This window comes from Alexandromys fortis, unplaced genomic scaffold (assembly GCF_014885135.2).
Source record: "Alexandromys fortis isolate MF-2015 unplaced genomic scaffold, M_Fortis_MF-2015_v1.1 scaffold_363, whole genome shotgun sequence".
Lineage (NCBI taxonomy): Eukaryota > Metazoa > Chordata > Mammalia > Rodentia > Cricetidae > Alexandromys > Alexandromys fortis.
In genome coordinates, this window is record NW_026068233.1 from 185,695 (window position 1) to 207,061 (window position 21,367).

Below are 21,367 nucleotides of genomic sequence, written 5' to 3' on the forward strand. Positions count from 1 at the left end.
GAAGCCGAACCTCCCCCTTAAAGCTCCGGTGCCTTGCTTGTCTTTGAACCTTTCCCGCCCTCTGCGTGCGGTGGCAGAGCTCCACAGACCATGCCCTTTCTGGAAACCCGGTGGAGGGGGAGGGGATGACTTGGGGCGGGGGAAGCGAGGTGAGGAAAGAAGGGCGGTGAGAGACACCAGATGAATAGAAAAATGGGGTGGTAGAGAGGGAAGACTAAAGTGGGGAGGGACTGGGAGTGAAAGAAAGATTGAAGGAGGAGGCTAGAAAGGAAGGGGGGGGAGGAAAAGGGGTGGAACCAGGAGCTAGGAGAGGGAGCGGGCGACTGGAGCTGGGCGGGCGTGGGGCGAGGCCAGGCGTGCAGACTGGAGCAGTGTGCAGAGCCGCGGCTGGGTCCTGCTCCCGCCTCGGAGCCCCTGGCCCGGGGGAGGGGGAGAGGCCACTAGCCCGGTCTATGTCTTTTTCTGACTCCAGCGCAACCTTCCTGCTGAACGAGGTAACCTCTGGGGCCCCCTCCCCAGAGGGGTGGGAGGAAAGCTCCGGCATTTGGGAGAAACTGCAGCACGGAGAGGGAGGGAAAACAGGAGGCAGGGACCTCTGGGGGGGGGGGGGAGAAAGGGAAGGTTGGAACTGGCGGCTCCTCCAAAATGTGCAGACAGGGCTGATGGGGAGCCGGGAAAGGGGCTATTGGAAGGAGGGGTGTGCCAGGCTCCCTCTGTGACCCTCTTTGAGTTCCTTGGGGGGAGGGAGCAACCTAATAGCTGGAATGCTAGGGGCCTCCCTGTGGTGTAGAATTCCCAGCTCCTGCCTCAGTTTCCCCACTTGGTGCTCAGGAATTGGGATCTGCCCAGCTTTCCTCCTCAGTCCTGCTGCCATAGCTAGATTAGCGCGATAACTGAACTAGTAGGTGTGACTGTTGTGAGAAATGTAGGGGCACTGGTTAGCAATCAGAGGAAGACCAACTGCCTGCAGGACCCAGGGGATGCCTGTAGGTATGGGGAACTTGAACCCATCTCCTGGGGAGGAGGTTGGCAGGGCAACGGATCTCTCAGGGGCAGACTTAGATACCAGTTGTCCCAGCTGGGAATGAAGACAACAAGGTGTGAGGATGGGGTATTGCTAATAGCAAATCCACAGTCCCAGGACTCTCTATGGGTGGTGAGTCCTAAGATGAGAGGCCAGGAAAGGAGATTCCAGATAGGAATCTCCCAGGAGAGAGGCTGGAGGAGCTTACTCTTTGGTACCTTCCTCTCCACCCTCTGGAAGGAGGGGACTAAAGAGACAACGAAAAAGGAAGGCACAGGTGGTGCTTAGGGACACAGAATATAATATTTTACTAACCCCTACACATGCAGGATTTCAGCGGTGAATTTTGGCTGTCTACCCCAGGCTCGGCTGCTGCCCTCAGTAGCAAGGGTTCGAATAAAGTTGCCTGCCAGTTAGAAGGAGACAGACTAGGGTGTCATAAGATGAGCCCCCCCCCCGCCGCGTCTTTTTCTTGCCAAGGAAACAGGAAGATGAGACATAGGTGAGAAAGCAGTTGGCTTGGGTGGTCTTCCTCTCCCAGACACGCTACCTTCTAATAGATCTCATTAACCCTTCCTTGCAAATTGTGGCTTTCTGATTTCCCTGTAGAGCAGGAAAGGAAAGGATGGGCAGAGTCCTGGACTGGGATTGAGGAACTAGGAATGGAAAGGAACTGGGCTGAGGGGGCAAGACACCAGGCATGGCTGATCTCTCCCTTTAGGTTCACCAAAAACAGCCCCTTTCTGCCCGAGTTCCCACGGATGCCGTGGCAATGTCTGTCACAATCCTTGGCAGGGAAGTGAGGAAGAGAATATCCATCATGGCTTAAGTTGGATGAAATCTGCCCGTGCAACAGGTGTGGGGAGGCCTAGCCAGAGTACCCGAACTTCCCCCTTTCAAGGGTCGGTCCTTTGCTGCAGCCCGGAACACAGAGGGCCACGCACCTGTTGGGGCAGGAGCTGTTTGCATGGCACCGGTCTAGGATCTCCAAACCACTCCTCCTCAGTACCACTGTGGGGTTTGCTTTGGGAGTCTCCTGGACGTGCAGGGAGCCGACACTGCGCTATCACCTGAGACCTAGCCCCATCCGTTGCCCGCCCCCCATAGCTCTCCATTTTACTGTCTTGCGCGTCCTCTCTGCCTCCAGCCCTCCTCTCTCTCCATCCAGCCTCCCCGGCTTCCGCACCCTCTCGATTCTCCGCTGGGGTCGCGTCTTGTAGCAGCGTCTCGCCCCTTCCCCTCCCCCGCGCCAGCCCTTTGTTTCCCGGCGGAGCAGTTCCTGGGTTGCGAGAGTCCCTGTCTCCGCATCTCTCCTCGCCCCGCCTCCTCCCTGCCGGGATCCGCCCCGCCTGCAGCCTCTCCGCCCTCCTTCCCTGTCGCCCTGGCCCCAGAGGTGCCGGGGACCCACCTTCCCGGCTCGCGTGCGCCCGGTTCCGCGGCCCCGGCGGCCCCGCCGCCCGCGCCTTCCCGGGAGGGGGTCAGGTGGGCGGGCACTATTGTTGTGGGAGCCGGCGGCAGATTCCTCAGCCGCGCTGGCGCGCTCGGGGTGGGACCGACTGGGCTGGGGGGTGGGGAGGGGAGCGGTGATCTGAGCTGGGAGCAGCTGGTCTTCGCGGCTCGCTCCCTCCTTCGCGCTCGCGCTCTTCGCCGCCGCCCGCAGGGCTGCGCGGCTCGGTGGCATCTCGGGCGCGGCCCGCCGTCCTCGCCCCCGGCGCCGCTCGCTCCCCCCCCCTCCGGATTCCCCCATGTATGACGACTCCTACGTGCCCGGGTTTGAGGACTCGGAGGCGGTGAGTGCCCACGGGGAGGGTGGGGGTGGGGGGTTGGGATGACACCTCTCTCTTCACCCCTTCCCCCAGTTCAAGACTTTGAAAAACGCCTTGACAGCGGGGCCGGGCGCGTAAGTAAGGGGGCCGGCCTCTCTAGGAAAGTGGGGATATGGGCTTTCATGTCTCCCAGGTACTCGGGTGTGTGCAGAGGGACAGTGTAGGGAGAAGGCTCGAGCAGGTGGCCCCAAAGCTCAAGACATAAGGGGCAGAGGGAGGAAGCACTGAAGGCCCTGGCACCGAGGCTTTAGAGGGAAAATGCAACGTCTGTAGTTCTAAATTCTAGGTTTATGGGGTCTGAACAGAACAGAAGCAGAGCTTCAGGGGAGACACACCGGACCTGTGCCTCAAGTAAATGACAAATTGGGGATCTGGAAGAACATTAGAGAGTCGGTATCAGTCTCTGCAGATAGGAATTCTAGAACTTGACGATGTCTGTTACCCCTCTCTGCCCACCACCCATGCGCATGACCTGGACCCCTCACCCTGACTATAGCCCAGCTTCTTCCAAAGGCCAGCCACCACACGGGTGGGCCCTCAGACTGAGTTCAGTCCACCTTCTCAGCCCCCCTGCTAAGGATTCCTCTGAGCTCCTGCTCAGCATGGAGGACCTGGAGGTGAGGCCAGGGGAGCTCAGGGCATGGGGATGGAAAGGAAGCTCTTTGCTCAGAGAACCAGGCAACCAATAAATATTTAATTCTCCTCTTTGCTTTTATCTCCTGACCCACTGAGACAAATCAGCTCATTAGGCAGTGATTCCCGGAGCTCAGAAAGCAGAAAGAATGCCTGGAAAGATGGGACAAGAGCGGGGAGCAGTTTCAGAGCCCCTTGGAGTTGCCAGTCTTCCGGCAAGCACTCCACAGGAGAGCCTTCTGGGGAAAGGACCACTATCCCCTGATAGGATTGGGTCAAGTCTCCTGTCTCACACCCAGGACAGATGCGCAGTGAGGCTCAGGACAGGCACATGGCAGTCGATTCTGGGACCAGGCTCCTTCCGGACCCAGTTTTCCACGGGGCTCTGGGGCTGATTGCATTGCTGTAGAGCAGATAGATGCTTTTCAAGGCTCTGGTGGGCACCTCTTTCTAACAGTTGAAGGGACAGCTGGTGTAGCCCAGGGTGCCAAGATGAGCTCGGGAACAGACCTGTCTGAGGCCGTGGGGCCTTGGGTGCTCCCTTTTCATCCCTGCTGAGAAGTCAGGCCAGATAAGCTGGCCTGTGGATGCAGTTTGAGGGCAGCCTGCTGACCCATTGCTTCCTCCTGACCCTCTGTTTCTTGCCCCCCCCCACTTTGCCTCCTCCTGCTAGCTCATTGCTCTCCCTGAGGCCCCCTCTGAAGCAGTAGGAGGGAGATCAGGCTCTAAATAAATCCACTGGGCTCATCTCCCTCCTCTTCTTCCCCCGTGCCAGGCAAGAGAGGAGCTGCAGCCTGCCCACACACTCGCCAGGCAAGGGGGGCAACCACCAGGGCACTGTGCCAACTCCAGCGACTCCAGAGTGCTGAGACTCTGTCTATTGGGGCATAATGGGGTGGGGAGACAAGGCCCTAACGTGTTCTACCGGGTGTTCCCACATTCCTATTGATACCAGACCAGCACAGACAATCCCCCACGGACATAGGAATTGCGGAAAGTGGCTTCCCATTCAGGACACAACTCATTAAACAATTTAGGGACAGATCTGTCATTCTCACCTAGACAGGGTTAAGAGGTCATCCAGCCTAGATACCCCAGATACCCAGAGGACTAAATTAGGCTGAGAGCTAGCATCAGTAGAGGTCAAAGCCACACTTCTCCCAACACCTGCTGGGTACCTAGGAAGTATCTCCTACATACACAGTGGGTGGTCATCCTGCCTTGCTCTGGCCTTTCTCACCTGCTGGCTTCTACCCGGCTTTGCAAGCCTTACCCTGCAGCTAGCACTTACGTCCTGGAGTGAGGTTCCTCACGCTGCCATGTCAAGGTTTTTTTTTTCTGGGACTCAGCCTTGTTCTGCCTTGACCAGAGAGTTGGGGAGCAGCAAACAGCCTCCACTTGTGCAGAACAAAAGGCTTTCCCGCTTTGGCTCTGCCTTGAGCCTTTGGTTTACCATAGACACAGCCCCCAGCTCAGACTCCAGGTCTCTGCACAGGCAGGGTTGGGGGAGAGGCAGGGTCGACAGCAGGAGTGTGTTTGCCTTCTCCAAAGAGAGTTTGACTCCTGCTGCCTAGTAGTTGGTCCTAGCCCCCTAGCCCGAGGATGCTAGGTACTGTTCTTCAACCTGGACATTCTGAAACCTCTTTTTCTACACACACTCTTTTTTACCTTTTCTGTGCCGCTGTCAGGGAAGAGTCCCTCCAGACAGCTGCAGGTAAGGAGAAACTGAGTCTCAGAAAAGATCCCTCTTTCCCTAATCCAGTTACCTTAACTTTCAGCTGCTTGTCTCAAAGTTTGGCATCTTCTTTATGGTCTTGAAGATGAACTCTGCAACCCTTCAAATGTACACTCCTTACCCTAAGATCCTACTATGAGCAGGGTTCAAAGACTGTTCTTGTTCACATTACCAAAAGCACCCCATCCCCAAAGTCCTGTATCTCAGCTGGGTTGCCTGGCGCCAGCGTAGCCTCCCTCCAGGGCCTGCTATCCCTTGGACCCTGGGGAAGGCGAGGGAGCTACAGGCCAGGTGGTAGGTGTGATAGCCTCACCTGTACCCAGGAGATAGCTTTGTATTGCTTTCTCATTCTGTCTTCTTGCTGCTGACACCTGGCCAGTTTCCAGTTCTAGCAGGTGTGGGAGGAAAGAAAGTAGTGGGTGGGGAGAGCAAAGGAGAGGTCAAGTCTAAGAGTCTGCGACTTTGGGCCCAATCTTCACACTGTAAGGCAAGTAGTCATTCGTTTAACAGATTTCAAAAGCCAGGCAGTGGTGGCACACTGGCATCTGGAAGGTAGAGGCAGGCAAATATCTGTTTGGTCTGTATAGAAAGTTCTAGGCTAACCAGTGCTACATAGTGGACCCTGACTCGAATAAGAGCAACAAAAATCTCTGAGAAAGCCTTAGTGATCAAATGGCCACATCCGGACAGGGTTGTGCATGCATGCATGTGTTTTAATTTACTGTGTACATGTGTGTGTAAGCTCACACACATGCCACTGTGTGATCAGAGGACGACTTTAGAGATGGGTTTTCTGTTTCCACTGTTGGTTCCATGGATGTGATTATCCTGTTATTCTGTTAAAGCAGAGAATGCCTTTACTCAATCTTGCCATCCCCTATCCCGTCTGGCGGCTTCTTCTTCTTCTTCTTCTTCTTCTTCTTCTTCTTCTTCTTCTTCTTCTTCTTCTTCTCCTTCTCCTTCGCCTCCGCCTCCTCCTCCCCCTCCTCCGCCGCCGCCTCCTCCTCCTCCTCTTCCTCCTCCTCCTTCTCCTCTTCTTCTTTGGAGGGAGGGTCTCAAGTAACACAGGATGGCTTTTACCTCTTTCCAGCTGCAGCTGAACTTGAACTTCTGATCCTCTACCTCCCAAGTGCTGGAATTGTAGGTGTGCACCACCATGCCTAGCTCTGACTAGCTGTATTCTTGCCAATTGTCTTAAAGGGATAATGGCCAGGTTGCTTCAGGCTAGCATGGATAAGAGGTCCTGGTTTTCTGGATTCGACATCATCTCAAATACATCATATATAGTATTCTTCCCTTCCCTCTGCTTCAGAGGACATGGTAGAGGGGGGAAGAGAGAGGGGAAAGTGAAGGTTCTATTCTGATAGGTGTGGGCCCTGATCTTTGTACACATGGATTGGGCCAGCCTCCCTGTAGCCTCAGAGACACTGGGGGGCACACAAGAAGCAGTGTAAAGGGTCAAATCATTCAATAGAAGGTAGAGAAGTAGCATTAAGGTTAGGAGGGGCCTTTTACACAGATTCTCCCGTCCCAGGGTTCAGCCGACTCCTACACCAGCCGCCCCTCTCTGGACTCAGACGTCTCCCTGGAGGAGGACCGGGAGAGTGCCAGGCGAGAAGTGGAGAGCCAGGCTCAGCAGCAGCTGGAGAGAGCCAAGGTATACCTGCCGGCAGGGGGCCAGGCTAGGAGCAAACCTGTGCGCGATCTCAGGTCCCCAGGGTCACGTCAGGGTGTGGAAAAGTGTGTGTGGCGGGCAAGAGGCTTCTCATCTGAGGCCTCTGCCTGCCTTCCCCCAAGAGATGTTCTGGTCTCTCTCATTGCCCTGGTGATCAAATTTCCCAGCACAAACCTGTGGCATTTGCTGTGAGGACCAATGTCAGCTACTGTGGGGTGCTGGATGAGGAGTGCCCAGTCCAGGGCTCTGGAGTCAACTTCGAGGCCAAAGATTTTCTGCACATTAAAGAGGTAATCAACCTTATTCTCCCCCGAAGCATAATCTAGCACTTAATTTTCCTGTTGCTGTCCCAGGTCCTAGTGCCTCTTCAGTTCTAGATCTAAAATAAGTCCTCAACTCCTGCAGTTTTATCTGTGTGTGCACCTGTGTACCCCTCATACACAGACCTGACTCCCATCTGTGTGCACACACCTGTGTACCCCTCATATACAGACCTGACTCCCATCTGTGTCCGCACACCTGTGTACCCCTCATACATAGACCTGACTCCCATCTGTGTCCGCACACCTGTGTACCCCTCATACACAGACCTGACTCCTCCATTTCATCTGTGTGTGCACACCTGTGCACCCCTCATACAGAGACCTGATTCCAAAGGTCCCCACCATTCTCAGACCTGGCTTGGTCCTCAGTTCTGTGTCTAAGTAGGGGAAGTTAGAGTAACCAGTAGTCTCTTGTGACATCTGCGATGCTACATGACTTGTGGCGGGAACCTGGCTGCACTCTCTGTGATGCCGTCATACTCTTCTTGGCCCTTCTTCTGCCTTCCTTACACCAGCTTCCCAAAGTCTTCCCTGGCTCAGAAGCCTGGGCCAGTGCCTCTCACAGTTCCTCCCCACTCTTATCCATTCCTAGAAGTACAGCAACGACTGGTGGATCGGGAGGCTAGTGAAAGAGGGGGGAGACATCGCCTTCATCCCCAGCCCCCAGCGCCTGGAAAGCATCCGGCTCAAACAGGAACAGAAAGCCAGGTGAGAACGGTGCTGAGACTCAATAAACACACACCCCACACACAGACACCTGACCCACAGAACACAGCTGCATGTTTATACCATGCAAGTCCACACTCACATACACACATAACATACATGTATGCACATAACATACATGCTTAACTGTCATAAAGGTTACTAATTTGTAAATCATTAAATAATGTCTAGAACTGACGGACACATTCAACCCCCCCCTTTTTTTTGTTTTACCACCCCCATCTCTGTCAGGAGATCTGGGAACCCTTCCAGCCTGAGTGACATTGGCAACCGACGCTCTCCTCCTCCATCTCTAGGTAGCCTCCCCTCAGCTCACTCATGGGTGGATGGGCAGACAAGACAGTGGAAGGGGGTTCTCCTCAGTGAGCTTCATGGGGAGGGGCTGGTGGAGGGATTGTAAAAGCAGGAGAACCCCCTTTTCTCCCCTGGGGAAGGGACTACCATGCCCCCCAGGCCCTTTTCCCTTCACCAACTTTAATCTTTTATTTCCTTTCCCAAAAGCCAAGCAGAAGCAGAAGCAGGTGAGTCGGAAGGGGACCTGGACCTGGGGGCTGGGGGGGTCATTGTGGATTTTGGTTCTGGTCAAGTCACTGCTGGCATCTGCAGAACAGAGGGGAGGGAACCCAGAGCTCTTGACTCTGCCCTCAGAACAATCAGGCATAAAGTGGGTACCAAGACCAAGATTTTGTCTGACCTCCTGGCCATTCTGCAGGCGGAACATGTTCCCCCATATGATGTGGTGCCCTCCATGCGGCCTGTGGTGCTGGTGGGACCCTCGCTGAAAGGTTATGAGGTGAGGACAGTGGGGACAGTCTGGGTGGAGGGCGTGAACTCTTAGGGACACTGCCTGCCTCCTGGGACCTTCTGTCAGTGCCATACCCTCTCCTCCAGGTCACGGACATGATGCAGAAGGCTCTCTTTGACTTCCTAAAACACAGGTTCGATGGCAGGTAAGTTGCCCTGGCCTGGAATGGAATGAGAGTCGGGAAGAAAATAATTCCTCATGCCCAGAGCTACTCTCCTCCCGAGGAGAGTTGGAGCTGGGTAAAGAAGGCCTTGGGTTTGAAGGCCGCTGTGACCCTCCACACCAGGATCTCTATCACGCGGGTCACAGCTGACCTCTCACTGGCTAAGCGGTCTGTGCTCAACAACCCTGGCAAGAGGACCATCATTGAGCGCTCCTCTGCCCGATCCAGCATTGGTGAGCACTCCTTTGTTCTGCTTCTCTGCCTACTCGACGCTTGTCAGAACTTTTTTTTTTTTTTTTGCCCATGCCCCACCACCTGCCCCAGGTCTGCCCTCATTGGCCCAGTCCATTGCCTGCCTCACCGCATAGCAGCCCTCAAAGCCCTGGATTGAACAGTGGGCAGAGCCCCTGGTGAGCTGCTCCCCTTCCTTAGCTGAAGTGCAGAGTGAGATAGAGCGCATATTCGAGCTGGCCAAATCCCTGCAGCTAGTTGTGTTGGATGCTGATACCATCAACCACCCAGCACAGCTAGCCAAGACCTCATTGGCCCCCATCATCGTCTTCGTCAAAGTATCCTCACCGAAGGTAAGTGAAACTGGGGTGATTGGGGTCCCACGGGAGATGTCTGTCCCCTAGAATATAGTGCACCCCTGCTTGGGCCCTGCCTGGAGTGACCGCCACACTGAGGCATACTCACCTGATACTCTAATACCCTATTACAAGTTGAGAATGTGCCTAGTTCCTTCCAGGCCCAGCTCTGACTGGAGCCCTAGAGACTCTCGGCCTATCTCTGCCCTTCTCCTTCAGGTACTCCAGCGGCTCATCCGCTCCCGGGGGAAGTCGCAGATGAAGCATCTGACAGTACAGATGATGGCATATGACAAGCTGGTTCAGTGCCCACCAGTGAGTGCTTGGGTCAGCTGCAGCCGCACCCTATTCCAGGGTGCAGGAGCTCTGGGATTGCTGTTGAGGAGCCAACCTCCTCGTGTGCTTTCTCTCCAGGAGTCATTCGATGTGATTCTGGATGAGAACCAGCTGGAAGACGCCTGCGAACACCTGGCCGAATACCTAGAGGTTTACTGGCGTGCTACCCACCATCCAGCGCCTGGCCCTGGACTTCTGGGCCCTCCTAGTGCCATCCCTGGACTTCAGGTAACCATTTCCAGTGGGCAAAATGTGCAGGCTTACACAGTCCAAGTGATGCTCCTGCCCTGCCCAAAGGGATTGCCCTTGGTCTGCATGTGAAGCCAGGGATGGTACAACTGTCAGCTCTGCTTCAGCTTGCTCTACAGACCTAGGGCATATAGGTCAAGGAGCTTCCTGGTTGAAGAGCACAGTGAATGAGTAATCAGAGATGGGCCTTCCAGGGTCAGTGGAAACATTCTATCCCCATTCTCCCAGTCACTTTTTAAGGGAGAGCCTGAATTTGCAGGAGCCCAAACTCCAGCTTTCTATGTCTGGCCCAGAAGAATGCCCCAGCTTACTTCCTTCCTCACACTATTTAAAACAAAACCTGGGAACTGAGAATAGAGGGGGAAGAATCCCACCTCCCTGTCAGGGTCCTGGGAGAAGCAAAGGCTAGGTCTGCTTCATCTTAATTAGAGCTGTTGTGTGGCCCCCAGAACCAGCAGCTGCTGGGGGAGCGTGGTGAAGAGCATTCGCCCCTGGAGCGGGACAGCTTGATGCCCTCAGATGAGGCCAGCGAGAGCTCCCGCCAGGCCTGGACCGGATCTTCACAGCGCAGCTCCCGCCATTTGGAGGAGGACTATGCAGATGCCTATCAGGACCTGTACCAGCCTCACCGCCAACACACCTCGGGGCTTCCCAGTGCTAATGGGCAAGACCCCCAAGACCGGCTCCTAGCCCAGGACTCGGAGCACGACCACAATGACCGGAACTGGCAGCGTAACCGGCCTTGGCCTAAGGACAGCTACTGACCACCACCTGCCCTACCCTGGCAGGCACAGGCACAGCGGCTGGGGTGCCCACCTCAGGCAGGTTGGAGTTAGACTGGCATTAGGCTGCCACTAGGTTCAGCTCCCACAACCCCCTGCCCAGCCCCTGGTCCAGGGCTGATTGTGGTCCCAAGGTTCTGGGAGAAGCAAGGGGCCCCCTCACCTCCTGGGCACAGTGACCCCGTAGGCTCTCATCCCAGGTACTAGCTGTGTTCTGTACCCTTGGCACCTTCCTCACCTGCACAAGCTGCCGCAGTGGGCAGTGATCTCAGGCCAGGATCACTTAGCAGGGGACGCCCGACCAGAATGGATGCCCCTCTAATAACGGGGGTGGGAGCGTGGGCAGTACAGCATGAGTCCTAACAAGGGCCTCTACTCTCCTCACTGCCACACATCAGAAAAGAAACAATCAGAGCTCAACATGGTAGCACTTCTGTATGTCAGCTGGGGTGGGCAAGGACACCTAAGACAGGAGCAGTGCAGGTGAGGCTAGACAGACTCACAGCGGAAGCTCTGCTAGACAAAGGCCCTCCTCTCCAAACCAGGAAGCTTAGCATCTGGCAAGCCTAGGGAACTGGAGCACAGTGAAGCCAGAAGCTCGGACTGCGGGGGAGGGAGGAGCAGCTTCCGGCCCCCATGCGTTTCTCATTCTTTTGCCCTTGCATCTGTCATTTCTGTTCTTTCCCTCCAAGCCTCCTGCAAGACCAGGCTCCCTGACTCATAGCTGCTGCTTGTTAAGTTAGGGTTAGATGAGGACACTAGGACACAGTGGACAGCCCCCAGAGGCTGTCCACCTGGCTATCCTTGCCTTATGGCTCTAGCGTGTGACCTACAGAGCATGCTCCATTAAGAACCTGCCCCACCTCATTGTCATCTCCAATAAACACCATGCACAGTCCTCAGGTGTCTCTGGTGTGTTGACTCATGGTTCTGTATTACTGTGTGGCCTAAGTCTGCAAAGTCTGTGCAGTATTCTGGCCCCTTTCTCCCCAAGGATTCCAGAGTGGGAAGGGAAAACAGCAACTGCAAGAAGCATTGTATTTGTGGGCACAACACATCCCAGGCCCAGTGTCTGGAGGGAGATGGTTGGCAGTGCAGAAGGGAGGAAGCAGCATGGACAAAGCTTCCTACTGTCCTCCAGGGCTCCACAAGTAAGCTGGAACTTGAATTCACATGCTTGCCTACCTTCCAGGGGCTAAGGAGAGCACGTGTCTGAAGAGGACAGGGACCGGTCCTCGTCAGACCTAACTCCAGTGCTGACTCTAACCAGGAGCAGGGGAAGCCAGATCAGGCACGTCCTGCTGCCATGCTCGCCCATCTGCCCTCCAGTGTTGCCTACAGATAAACGTACTAGCTGAGAAACTAGGCCTTTCTTTTAGTGTGGCTGTCTCTCATTTTCTCAGCTAACCCATGTTCAGCCAATGCTGTTTTTGCTGACTTCTGTGGTTCCCAGAGAGGAAGATTAGCCAGACCTAGAGACAACCTTAATATTCATGTATTTATTCTCAGAACATATAAACTTATCTTCTCAGAGAATAGAAAACAGAAATTTCACTCAGTGACTTAATGATGGACACAGTCAGCTCATCAGCTCACCCAGTCCCCATATCTAAAAAAGAGTACCGGGTTGGGGGGGCGGAGATGCCTAGAGTGCACAGCACCCTGTGGCATAGGGCTGTGCACAGCTCTGAAGGCTCTCAACCTGTTGTCAGAGTGACAGAGTCCAAGGTCCACAATCCTCATGATGCCAAATCCCCTGGGTCAGTTAGGGCAACAACGAACTGCAGTACAGTCACACATGTGCTGAAGGAAGTCACCTCCAGGTGGCCAGGTGTTTGTTCAGGTTGGGGGACAGGGCTAGGCAGCTGCCCTGTAACCAGGACAGCAACAAGGCTGCAAGGGGCAGAGCTGGATGAAACCTGACGTAATATGCTCCTCCATCTTCCTGTCCCCATGGAGCCCACCTCACAGGCTCTGGACCAGGAAATCTGATTGTTTCCTAAACCCCATACCCAAGAATGAGAGCCCGGAAAGAGGGATGTGAGGGTTAAAAGGACAGGCACTCTCTTCGGAGCACGTTTATCAATGCAATCAAGTGTTGTGTCAAGCAAAGATGGTCTCTTCCCTGCGCTTCTTGGTGAGGATGGTGCCTGGCTTGTGCTGGGCATCGGGGTGGTTTGCTAGCTCTGGAGGGCAGGACGACACCGGGCTCTCTAGGATAGCTTGCTTCAGTTCATAGAACACAGCCGAGTCCTCTTTGGTGAGGAAGGTGATGGCTACACCGCTCTTGCCTGCTCTTCCAGTGCGGCCAATTCGGTGAATATAATCTGTGGAGCAGAAGGATGTCACTCCAGACCAAGACAGATGTCCTGATGGCTACTCTACCCCACCCAACCTCCATGGGCAAGCAATTCAGCTCCTGCTGTTGACACCTGGTGAAGCCACAGTATTCGCCTCTCTGCCTGTCTCCCACTGCTGACTAGTCACGTGGCAACACTAAGGGTCAACTAGCCCCCATGAAGTGTCATCATAGACACTGGGGCCACATCGTCCAGACTAGAACAGCTTTTCAGAGCACCCTGACTCTGAGAGGGAGGATACAAGTGGTCTCTCCTTACCCTGAACTGAAGCCACCTTCGCTGGCACTCACCTTCAATATTTTTGGCCATATCATAGTTGACAACCATAGACACATCTTGAATATCAATACCACGACCAGCCACATCTGTAGCCACCAAAATATCCTTGGCTCCAGCCTTGAGGTTGGACAATGCAAATTCTCGCTGCTCCTGGCCTTTTCCACCATGCAGTGTACAGGCATTGTACTGTGGAAGACAGAAGAAAAAAGGGAGCAGGAATGAGGACTGGGGGGGCAGAAGGTAGGAGAGAGCACAGGAAGCAAGAAAAGGAGTTGAAGGGAAGTGAGGAAAGTAGGAAGTGAGCTAGAGCAGAAAATGAAGGAAGTACGGAGTGCTGGGGGGGGGGCGGTGAGGGCGGGGCAGAGCAATCTGCTGAGGTGAGAGCCCAGCAGATGACAGGTTCTGAAGGAAAATCCGGGCACGTGGAAATGGAGCAGGAAAGTTAAGAATGTCAAGAGCTGAGTGGTGAGGACACCCTCTGCCTCATTAGCAGTTCAGGGGCTGGCTGTCAGCACTTCCTCAGTCACTACACCATCTCAGACAGCACACACCCCTCTCCAACAGCCCCACACCATTACATGGAGATCCACAGGGGCTCTAGCTGCTGTGGCTAGAAGAGAAGTTACTTCCTTCTTTCCTCAAACCACACTTTTCTTTTGGCTCTGCTTCGTTAGATGCTGCAGAGATTAAACAGTGAGGAGACCTGGCACTGCCCACCCTGTCCCTAGTGTCAGAGAGCAGCAACAGCAAGGTTAGTCTTTGCTCTGCCTGCCAGACATACCCCCATCTTCTCAAGAGACTTGGCCAACACGTCACAACCCTTCTTCTGGTTGACAAAAATGATGATGGGTGGATCAAAACCTTGTTCCAAAATTGCCAGCAGCTTTTTCCTGGGGGAAAAGGAAAATGAGATACACAGTACTCCTGACCCAGTGAAACACTCAACCCCAACAGTGAGCAAACTTCAGGATCCTTCAACAGTGAAACAGCTACCCCACAATGAAAGGAACTGTCAAACGAAAGCCCTCTTTCCACCCAGGTATCCCAGCTCAGCTGGCTCCATACCTCTTTTCTGATTCTGACATGAGGAAGACCTTTTGTTCCACGCGCTCATGGGGCTTGCCTGCAGAGCCAATGTACACCACAGCAGGTCTCCGAAGATAGCTTCTGGCTAGACGCTCCACCGCTGGGGGCATAGTAGCCGTGAACATGACTGTCTATAAAACAGGAGGTTCAGCCCTGGGCCCAGGCAGACGGAACTACATACCCTGCTGTCAGTCACCACAGACAGCTCATCTCAGGCTAAAGACATTAAATGAGTCCTGCTAAAAATCCGATACTTGTCACCCTGGGAAACAATGATCTTTACTTTTTATCTATGGCAAGAAGGACCAGAAGCATTTGCTACAACCTGTGATCCAGAGAGCACTGTGATTCCTTACTTTTGTTTAGCTTTCTTGATATGTAGATATGACTGATCTGGAATTCACATGTACAACAAGCTAGCCTCAACCTTGGGCAATATTTCTGCCTTGCCTCCTGAATGCTGAGATTTTAGGTGTGAGCCACCATGCCTGGCACTATTTTTTTCTTTTCTACATAGCATGATTCTCTAGGAACAGTTTTCCAGGTTAATCTAAACAGTTCCACCCTTTGGACTTGTGCACTGGGCCCACAGAGGACTGTACACAGGCACCACTAGCATGCTAAAAGCATGTGCACTGGGCCCAGAGGGTTGCACCAGGCACCACTAGCATGCTGGAAGCACATGCACTGGGCCCACACTAGGCAAGAAGGGTATGAAAACAGACTGGGGAACTGGCCCCACTTCTCCCAAGGAAGTTTCCTTACTTGGCGGTATTTATGTTTTCCTGACTCAAAGTTGGCCAACATCTTCTCTGGGTCCTCAGCCTCATCTGTGTCCGGTTTCTGGTTGCTGACAGGCATGTGTTCCAGGATCTTTTGCACATCTGGCTCAAAACCCATGTCAATCATCCTGTCTGCCTCATCCAGAACCACATAGGTACAGCGGCTCAGCACCAGGTAGCGGTTCTCCAGCACATCGATGAGACGTCCTGGGGTGGCGATCACAATCTGGGAGATACGGCATAATCAAACACGGCCTTAGCAGGCAAATTCCTTCTTTTCTTTCTCCTGTGAACTATCCACCCACTTAGCAACAGACCTTCAATGCGAAGGAACCTGAACTCCAACCTCCAGTCAAATTTGGTACTTAAGGTTCCTGAGAACTGACATGACATCATCTGCTACCTTCCATTTCCTTCAGGAATGAATGGGGCTTCTGAGTAAGACCAGGGTCAGGCAGGTGGCTATGCAAGAGGTTCTTCCTTAGATGGAGAAAGGCTAATACCACACGGAGGGATTACACTGAGACATCTACACAAGAACACTCTCTTAGCAGACTCCTTAAAGGATCTCTTCATCTATGGTTTTACAAGAGTAATGAGAACACAGGCTTTAGTTATGAACCATTCCCTCTTCCATGTGGCCCACTGACAGCCATGTGTGACTGCAGACAAGTTATTAACTTCGTCTTCATCTATAAAACAGTGTATAATCTATATCACTACCCACTCTCATATGGCTGTTGTGATGACCATTAATTATTAGCATTACTAATTAGTATATATTACTATAATTAACTGCACCAGCTTCTGTGAACTCTGAATCCAGTGATCCGAGTTTGTATCTCAGTGGAACCTGCTCTGTGAGGAAGAGACCTGGTCAGTCATCCTCGTCAACTCAGATCATGAGACCCAGTATAAACGGGCTGCCTTGCATGCTTCGGTATTGCCAGGGGCATGTTTTACTTCACTGTCACTAGAATTAATTAATGCTCATTTGAAAAACAAACCTCACAACCCATGCGTAGCCTGAAGCCTTGGTCTTCTCTGGAGATGCCACCAATGACAGCCACCGTGCGGATACCTAGTGGCTTTCCAAATTTGATGGTTTCTTCCTCGATCTGCTGAGCCAACTCACGGGTAGGAGCCAGAATAATGGCGTAAGGGCCCTGGTCTGACTCTTCGATCCTGTGGTAAATGGAGTATCCCACAGTTTCATAAGCTTTGTCTCATCCAACCACAAGGAGGAGCAAGACAAAGTCATTCTTCAGGGCAGCTATGGGAATGGGCAAGTTCCATTGCAAAAATCGGACTACAAGATAACCAAGTTCTCCAAGGAGCAATCCTTGCTCTTTGATAAGATCTACTTATTTCCTAGTATCCAACCCAGATTAAAGAGCCTCTGACTAAAAATATTTAAAAATTAAAGGTAGCAGTTTGGGGAGGGTATCAGAGGTACAACCTTTGCATAGCATATATGACGTTCTAGGTTTAATCCCCAGAACTGCACAAAACATGGTGGTTCACATGTAATATCAGCACTAGGTGAGGGCTGAAGGCAGGAGGATCAGTTAAGATCATCCTCTACAAAGGGAATCCAGCCCTTTCTCAACAAACAACAAACAAAGCCCCTATGGACTCTTGTTTGCCTCATCTTTTCTACTCACCAAATTTGCCCAACTGGTAATAGCTGACCATACCTGTCAATCTTGGGAAGTGTGGTGATCCAGACCAGTAACGGGATAAGGAAGGCTGCTGTCTTGCCACTGCCGGTCTCAGCCACACCAATGATGTCACGATTCTGTAGCCCAATAGGAATGGCCTGACGCTGGATAGGTGTTGGCTCCTACGGTGACCCAGAACAAAAGCAATGGGTAGAGAATCATATGACCTGGAATAGTGCTAACACAGTGGGCACACATGCTACCACCATGTACCTGAGACACAAAGGGAAGGGGGCGCAAGGTCAAACACAATCCCTAAAGGCCCGCATTCCCACAGGAGAGTGACCGCGTGGTTTGTCTGGTGCCCAGGGACAGAGAAGACACTAGATAGGGAAGGAACAAATTCTCCAGTCCCAACTACATTTACAGTATTAGAATGTAACAGGGAAAGCGGCAGATCTCCTAAGCCAATCTGCTCCTTTACCTTGTAGCCACACTTATCAATGACTTCCAAGATATGTGGGGGCAGAGACGAATCTTTCCAGGACCGGATGGGATTGGGGATCTTGCCACCTTTGGTGGTAATGCTATAGTCTTCACGGAAGATCCTCCAGTCCCTGTCTGTCATCTCGTCTAACTTCTTCTGGGACCAATGGCGATCATCCCAGCGTTGCTTGGCTTCCTTCTTACGAAGTTTACGGAGTCTTGCCCTGAAGAGAGACATGATGAAGATTAATACAGTCCTTTCTATAGAGTCTGGACTCCATCCAATCACCGAAACCCAATTACTCACTCCTCTTGCTCCTTTTCTTCCAGGGTTCGCCTCTTTTCCATCAGGTCTCCATAGAAACGTGACTGTTCTCGTTTCTGCTGCTTTAGGTCAATGCCTGCAATGAAGCCTCGCCCCAACAACTGCACCTGGTGCCGTTCTTTGTACCTGGGATGGAAAGATAAAGTAGAAAGGTAGCTATAGGAGGCAAGGGAAGTCTGCCAACACTCCAGCCAGCACCTTGCCGTGCTCAGAAGGCGGGGTGAACGCTAGTCTATCAATCTCCTCTTCCTCGTCCACCTCGCTTTCCTGTCATCAGCCTTTCTAGATCATTCGGTACATGACCCAGGGGTGGGCACAGCTACTCACAGGGGGTTGTAGTCAATGGAAGTGTCTTCAGATGCATCCCACTCAAACACAAACTTTCGGTCGTTGAGATGCCTTGTTCGGCGCCGTTTTTTGATGCCACCCAGATAACGCTCCTACTCAGGAAGAGAACACAAAGCCGGTCAGTCCCAAGGCCCAGGCCCAAGACCAGAGCGGCAGATAACTAACGCCTGTTTGTGAGGGCCTAGCCAGCACCTTAATAGCGTGCAGCTCCTTGCTCTTATCCTTTTCTTCCCGGATCTTCTGGCGCCCTTCCTCATCCTCGTTCCCATTGGTCTCCCGCTCCATCCTCTCTCTCCGTTCCCGCCGCTCCCGCTCCTGAGGATCTTCTGCAGATCAAAGAAGGAAAAGCTACAAAAGAGCTCAGTGGGAGGAAGAGGTCCTGGAAGGAATCCAGTACAAATGAGGAAAATGAGTGCACACACATAGACAAGGAGATCTAATAGACAGTCCCATAAGCTTTCACCACCTTTTTCCCTTTCCAAATTCTGGAACAAACAAGCTCCTATCCTCCACCCTCCCCTTTCTTTCTTGCAATGGTTGGGGGTCAAACCCAAGGCCTTATATACATACAGTAGGCAACTATTCCACCACTGAGCTACAGCTCCAGTCCAAGTTTCTACTTCTCCACAATTTCAGCCCATCCTTCCTGCTCAGGATAGAAAACAAACCTAGCATCTTCCTGCCCAAATCCTGGAACTGTTTCCTTTTCTTCCTCTCTTCTTCCAGCATCTTCTGGCGCTCTTCCACTTCCTGCTGCCGCCGCTTCAGAGCTTCAGCTTCCCGCTCTGCTTTGGAGAGGAACTTGGGCTTCAAGACAGATGGGAATGAGTATCAGAGAGCCTGGGGCAGGAACAACCACATCACTGCTACAGAGACCCAAGGAAGCCCCTAGATACTTGCTCAGATATTAAATATTCTGATAAAAATACAGAGGCCTAGGACTCTGCTATGGGCTAAAGCTTTCCCTCATCATAATAAAAAGCATGAAGGGGGCTGCAGAGAGTTGGGGGCCATGGCAAGTTAATTGTCTAGCACGCTAAGTAAGGCCTTGTGTTCATGAGAGAACATCAGAGGAAAGACCTCTGGGGAGACAAGCATCCACATCTAGGAACACGGGCCTCAGAAGCAATCACTACTGCCACTGCAGCTGAGACTTCTAACATCCAGCGCTGATGCCGAAGCTGCCCAGTCTGTGGTGCTCTGTTACGGCGGACGGAACATATTAATACAGTCCCCAAATTCTTACCTTAGCTTCGGCTTCTTCCTCAGCCTTTTTCTTGGCCAGAAGTTCCTCCAGGGACAGTGGCTGGATCTGAACATAAAACATGGGGACTTGGCTCATAAACATTCTCTCCCTTAGCTGGATGGTGGTGGTACACACCTGTACCCATCCATACCCAGACCCTCCTGTCCCTGTGAGTTCAAGGTCAGCCTGGTCTACAGAATGAGTTCCAGGACAGCAGAACTACACAGAGAAACCCTGTCTCGAAAATAAAAAAAAATAAAAAAATTAAAAAAAGAATAAAAAAAAAAGATTCTCTCCCTTGAGCTGAAGACAAGACTCACAAGTCTTCTTTACCTTAGGCTTTCTGTCGCTATGTTCATCCTCATCACCCTTCTTAGAGTCTCTGTCTTTCCGAGATTTGAAATCTTTTCCTCGACCAGGAGACAAGCTTTAAGGAAAAAGAGAAGGGTCATAGCTCTTGCACCCTAGCCTATGGATGAGAATTAGGCTGAGCCCCCAAAAGAGTACAGGTGTTTTCCTATTACTAAGACTGGCCCATGGTCATCCTTCAAGTCCTAATGCTCTCTTAAGCAAGGCCTAGTTCCCTGCCTGCTCTGAAACCTAATTATGCCTTACCTTGTCCCCACTTTCCCTGATCTCCTTCTGACCAAGCCCTTCAGGAAAATGGACCTTCACTACTGTCGTCAGAAGTTCTAAACCAGTCAGGGTAGGGGGCGCACACCTTTAATCCCAGCACTCAGGAGGCAGAGGCGGGTGGATCTCTCAGAGTTTGAGGCCAGCCTGGTCTACATAGTTTCAAGACAGTCAAAACCACATAGGGAGACTTTGTCCTAGAAAATTAGTCACACCCATGAAGTCTCACCAACATGACTGTGTAATGTGAGCTGAACAAGGACAATAGACATGCTAACATGGATGCGAAGCCTGGCCTCAATGCTACACAAAGAACTACGGGCAATTCAGGAATGCTGAGATCAAGAGAATAGTGTTCTCACCAATTGTTTCTCCAATACCAAGTGACCAGCCCTGAAAACATACACACAAGTAACATTACTTGTGTTGAGCAGATGTACTTATGTATTTTGGAATACACGTACATACACATATGTAACGACAATTACATGAAAATGGAGCATGAGGTCACGTATTTGAAAGTGAAAAAGGTTATATGGGTTTAGAGAGGAAAGAAAAGGGAGATGATATAGTATAATTTCAAACTATAAAAGAAATAATTTTTTTAAAATTTAAGATAAGAAAAAATCTTTTAGATTTTAGACAGGTGTAATGGCTCATCTCTTTAGTTTAGCACTCAAGTGACAGGCAGGAGGACTGAGACAAGTCTGAGATCACCCTGGCTACCAAGTGAGACCCAACATAAAAAATGACAGCAACAATAAAACCAGCAGGGCAGTGGTGGTGCATGTCTTTAATCCCAGTGCTTGGGAAGCAAAGGCAGGTGGATCTCTGAGTTCAAGGCCAGCCTGGTCTACAAAGTGAGTTCCAGGACAGCCAGGGCTACATGGAGAAACCCTGGCTTGGCAAAAAAAAAAAAAAAAATCCCAAACATTAGTTGCACATTGAAAAAAAAATTACCTTCAACTATAATAGTGAACTGAGCACACATGGCTGGGCTCCCACAGCTGGAGAGATAGTTACTTACACCTTGGCTCATCTTCCCCTGAGCACTATTCCCATCTCAGGTCCTTCACACTTGCTGTATGTTACGTTCTAAGAACAAAAGCACCCTACGGTCTCTGTAACACTTGTCCTTTCCCTGTAACCTACACACCACACCTGCTAAGAATTCTATAGAGAAGTGATATATTACTTCCTGGGAACCTATCCCTCTCTCACTCAATTCTTCTTCCTTTCTCCTTTCTTTCTTTCTTTCTTTCTTTCTTTCTTTCTTTCTTTCTTTCTTTCTTTCTTT

General features: G+C 52.0%; 2 protein-coding genes across 3 annotated transcripts in view; one reads left to right on the forward strand and one right to left on the reverse strand.

The window, feature by feature from the left end:
* Nucleotides 1-331: 331 nt before the first annotated feature.
* Nucleotides 332-11,762, forward strand: Cacnb3 (calcium voltage-gated channel auxiliary subunit beta 3). Of its 2 annotated transcripts, none has more exons than XM_050130892.1 (13): nucleotides 332-494; nucleotides 6,753-6,875; nucleotides 7,061-7,183; nucleotides 7,809-7,924; nucleotides 8,174-8,238; nucleotides 8,444-8,463; nucleotides 8,655-8,735; nucleotides 8,834-8,892; nucleotides 9,034-9,143; nucleotides 9,343-9,494; nucleotides 9,717-9,812; nucleotides 9,912-10,061; nucleotides 10,532-11,762. In XM_050130892.1, exons 1-13 carry the CDS (start codon nucleotides 453-455, stop codon nucleotides 10,844-10,846), a joined length of 1,452 nt encoding a protein of 483 aa, XP_049986849.1. In that variant the 5' UTR covers nucleotides 332-452; the 3' UTR covers nucleotides 10,847-11,762. The 2 variants fall into 2 exon arrangements, with proteins under 2 accessions (XP_049986849.1, XP_049986848.1); XM_050130891.1 differs by lacking the exon at nucleotides 332-494 and adding an exon at nucleotides 1,954-2,814.
* A 586-nt stretch (nucleotides 11,763-12,348) lies between these two features.
* The window catches only part of Ddx23 (DEAD-box helicase 23), a 19,727-nt gene continuing 10,708 nt past the window's right edge, over nucleotides 12,349-21,367 (reverse strand). The window contains exons 4-17 of the mRNA XM_050130890.1: nucleotides 19,771-19,864; nucleotides 19,438-19,503; nucleotides 18,860-18,998; nucleotides 18,384-18,517; nucleotides 18,171-18,283; nucleotides 17,826-17,969; nucleotides 17,517-17,742; nucleotides 17,069-17,214; nucleotides 16,379-16,556; nucleotides 15,355-15,597; nucleotides 14,569-14,720; nucleotides 14,285-14,393; nucleotides 13,515-13,689; nucleotides 12,349-13,191 (exon numbers count right to left, since the gene is read on the reverse strand). Of these exons, the coding sequence (XP_049986847.1) occupies nucleotides 12,968-13,191; nucleotides 13,515-13,689; nucleotides 14,285-14,393; nucleotides 14,569-14,720; nucleotides 15,355-15,597; nucleotides 16,379-16,556; nucleotides 17,069-17,214; nucleotides 17,517-17,742; nucleotides 17,826-17,969; nucleotides 18,171-18,283; nucleotides 18,384-18,517; nucleotides 18,860-18,998; nucleotides 19,438-19,503; nucleotides 19,771-19,864 (2,143 nt within the window). The 3' untranslated portion in view covers nucleotides 12,349-12,967. The remainder of the gene's footprint in view (nucleotides 13,192-13,514; nucleotides 13,690-14,284; nucleotides 14,394-14,568; nucleotides 14,721-15,354; nucleotides 15,598-16,378; nucleotides 16,557-17,068; nucleotides 17,215-17,516; nucleotides 17,743-17,825; nucleotides 17,970-18,170; nucleotides 18,284-18,383; nucleotides 18,518-18,859; nucleotides 18,999-19,437; nucleotides 19,504-19,770; nucleotides 19,865-21,367) is intronic.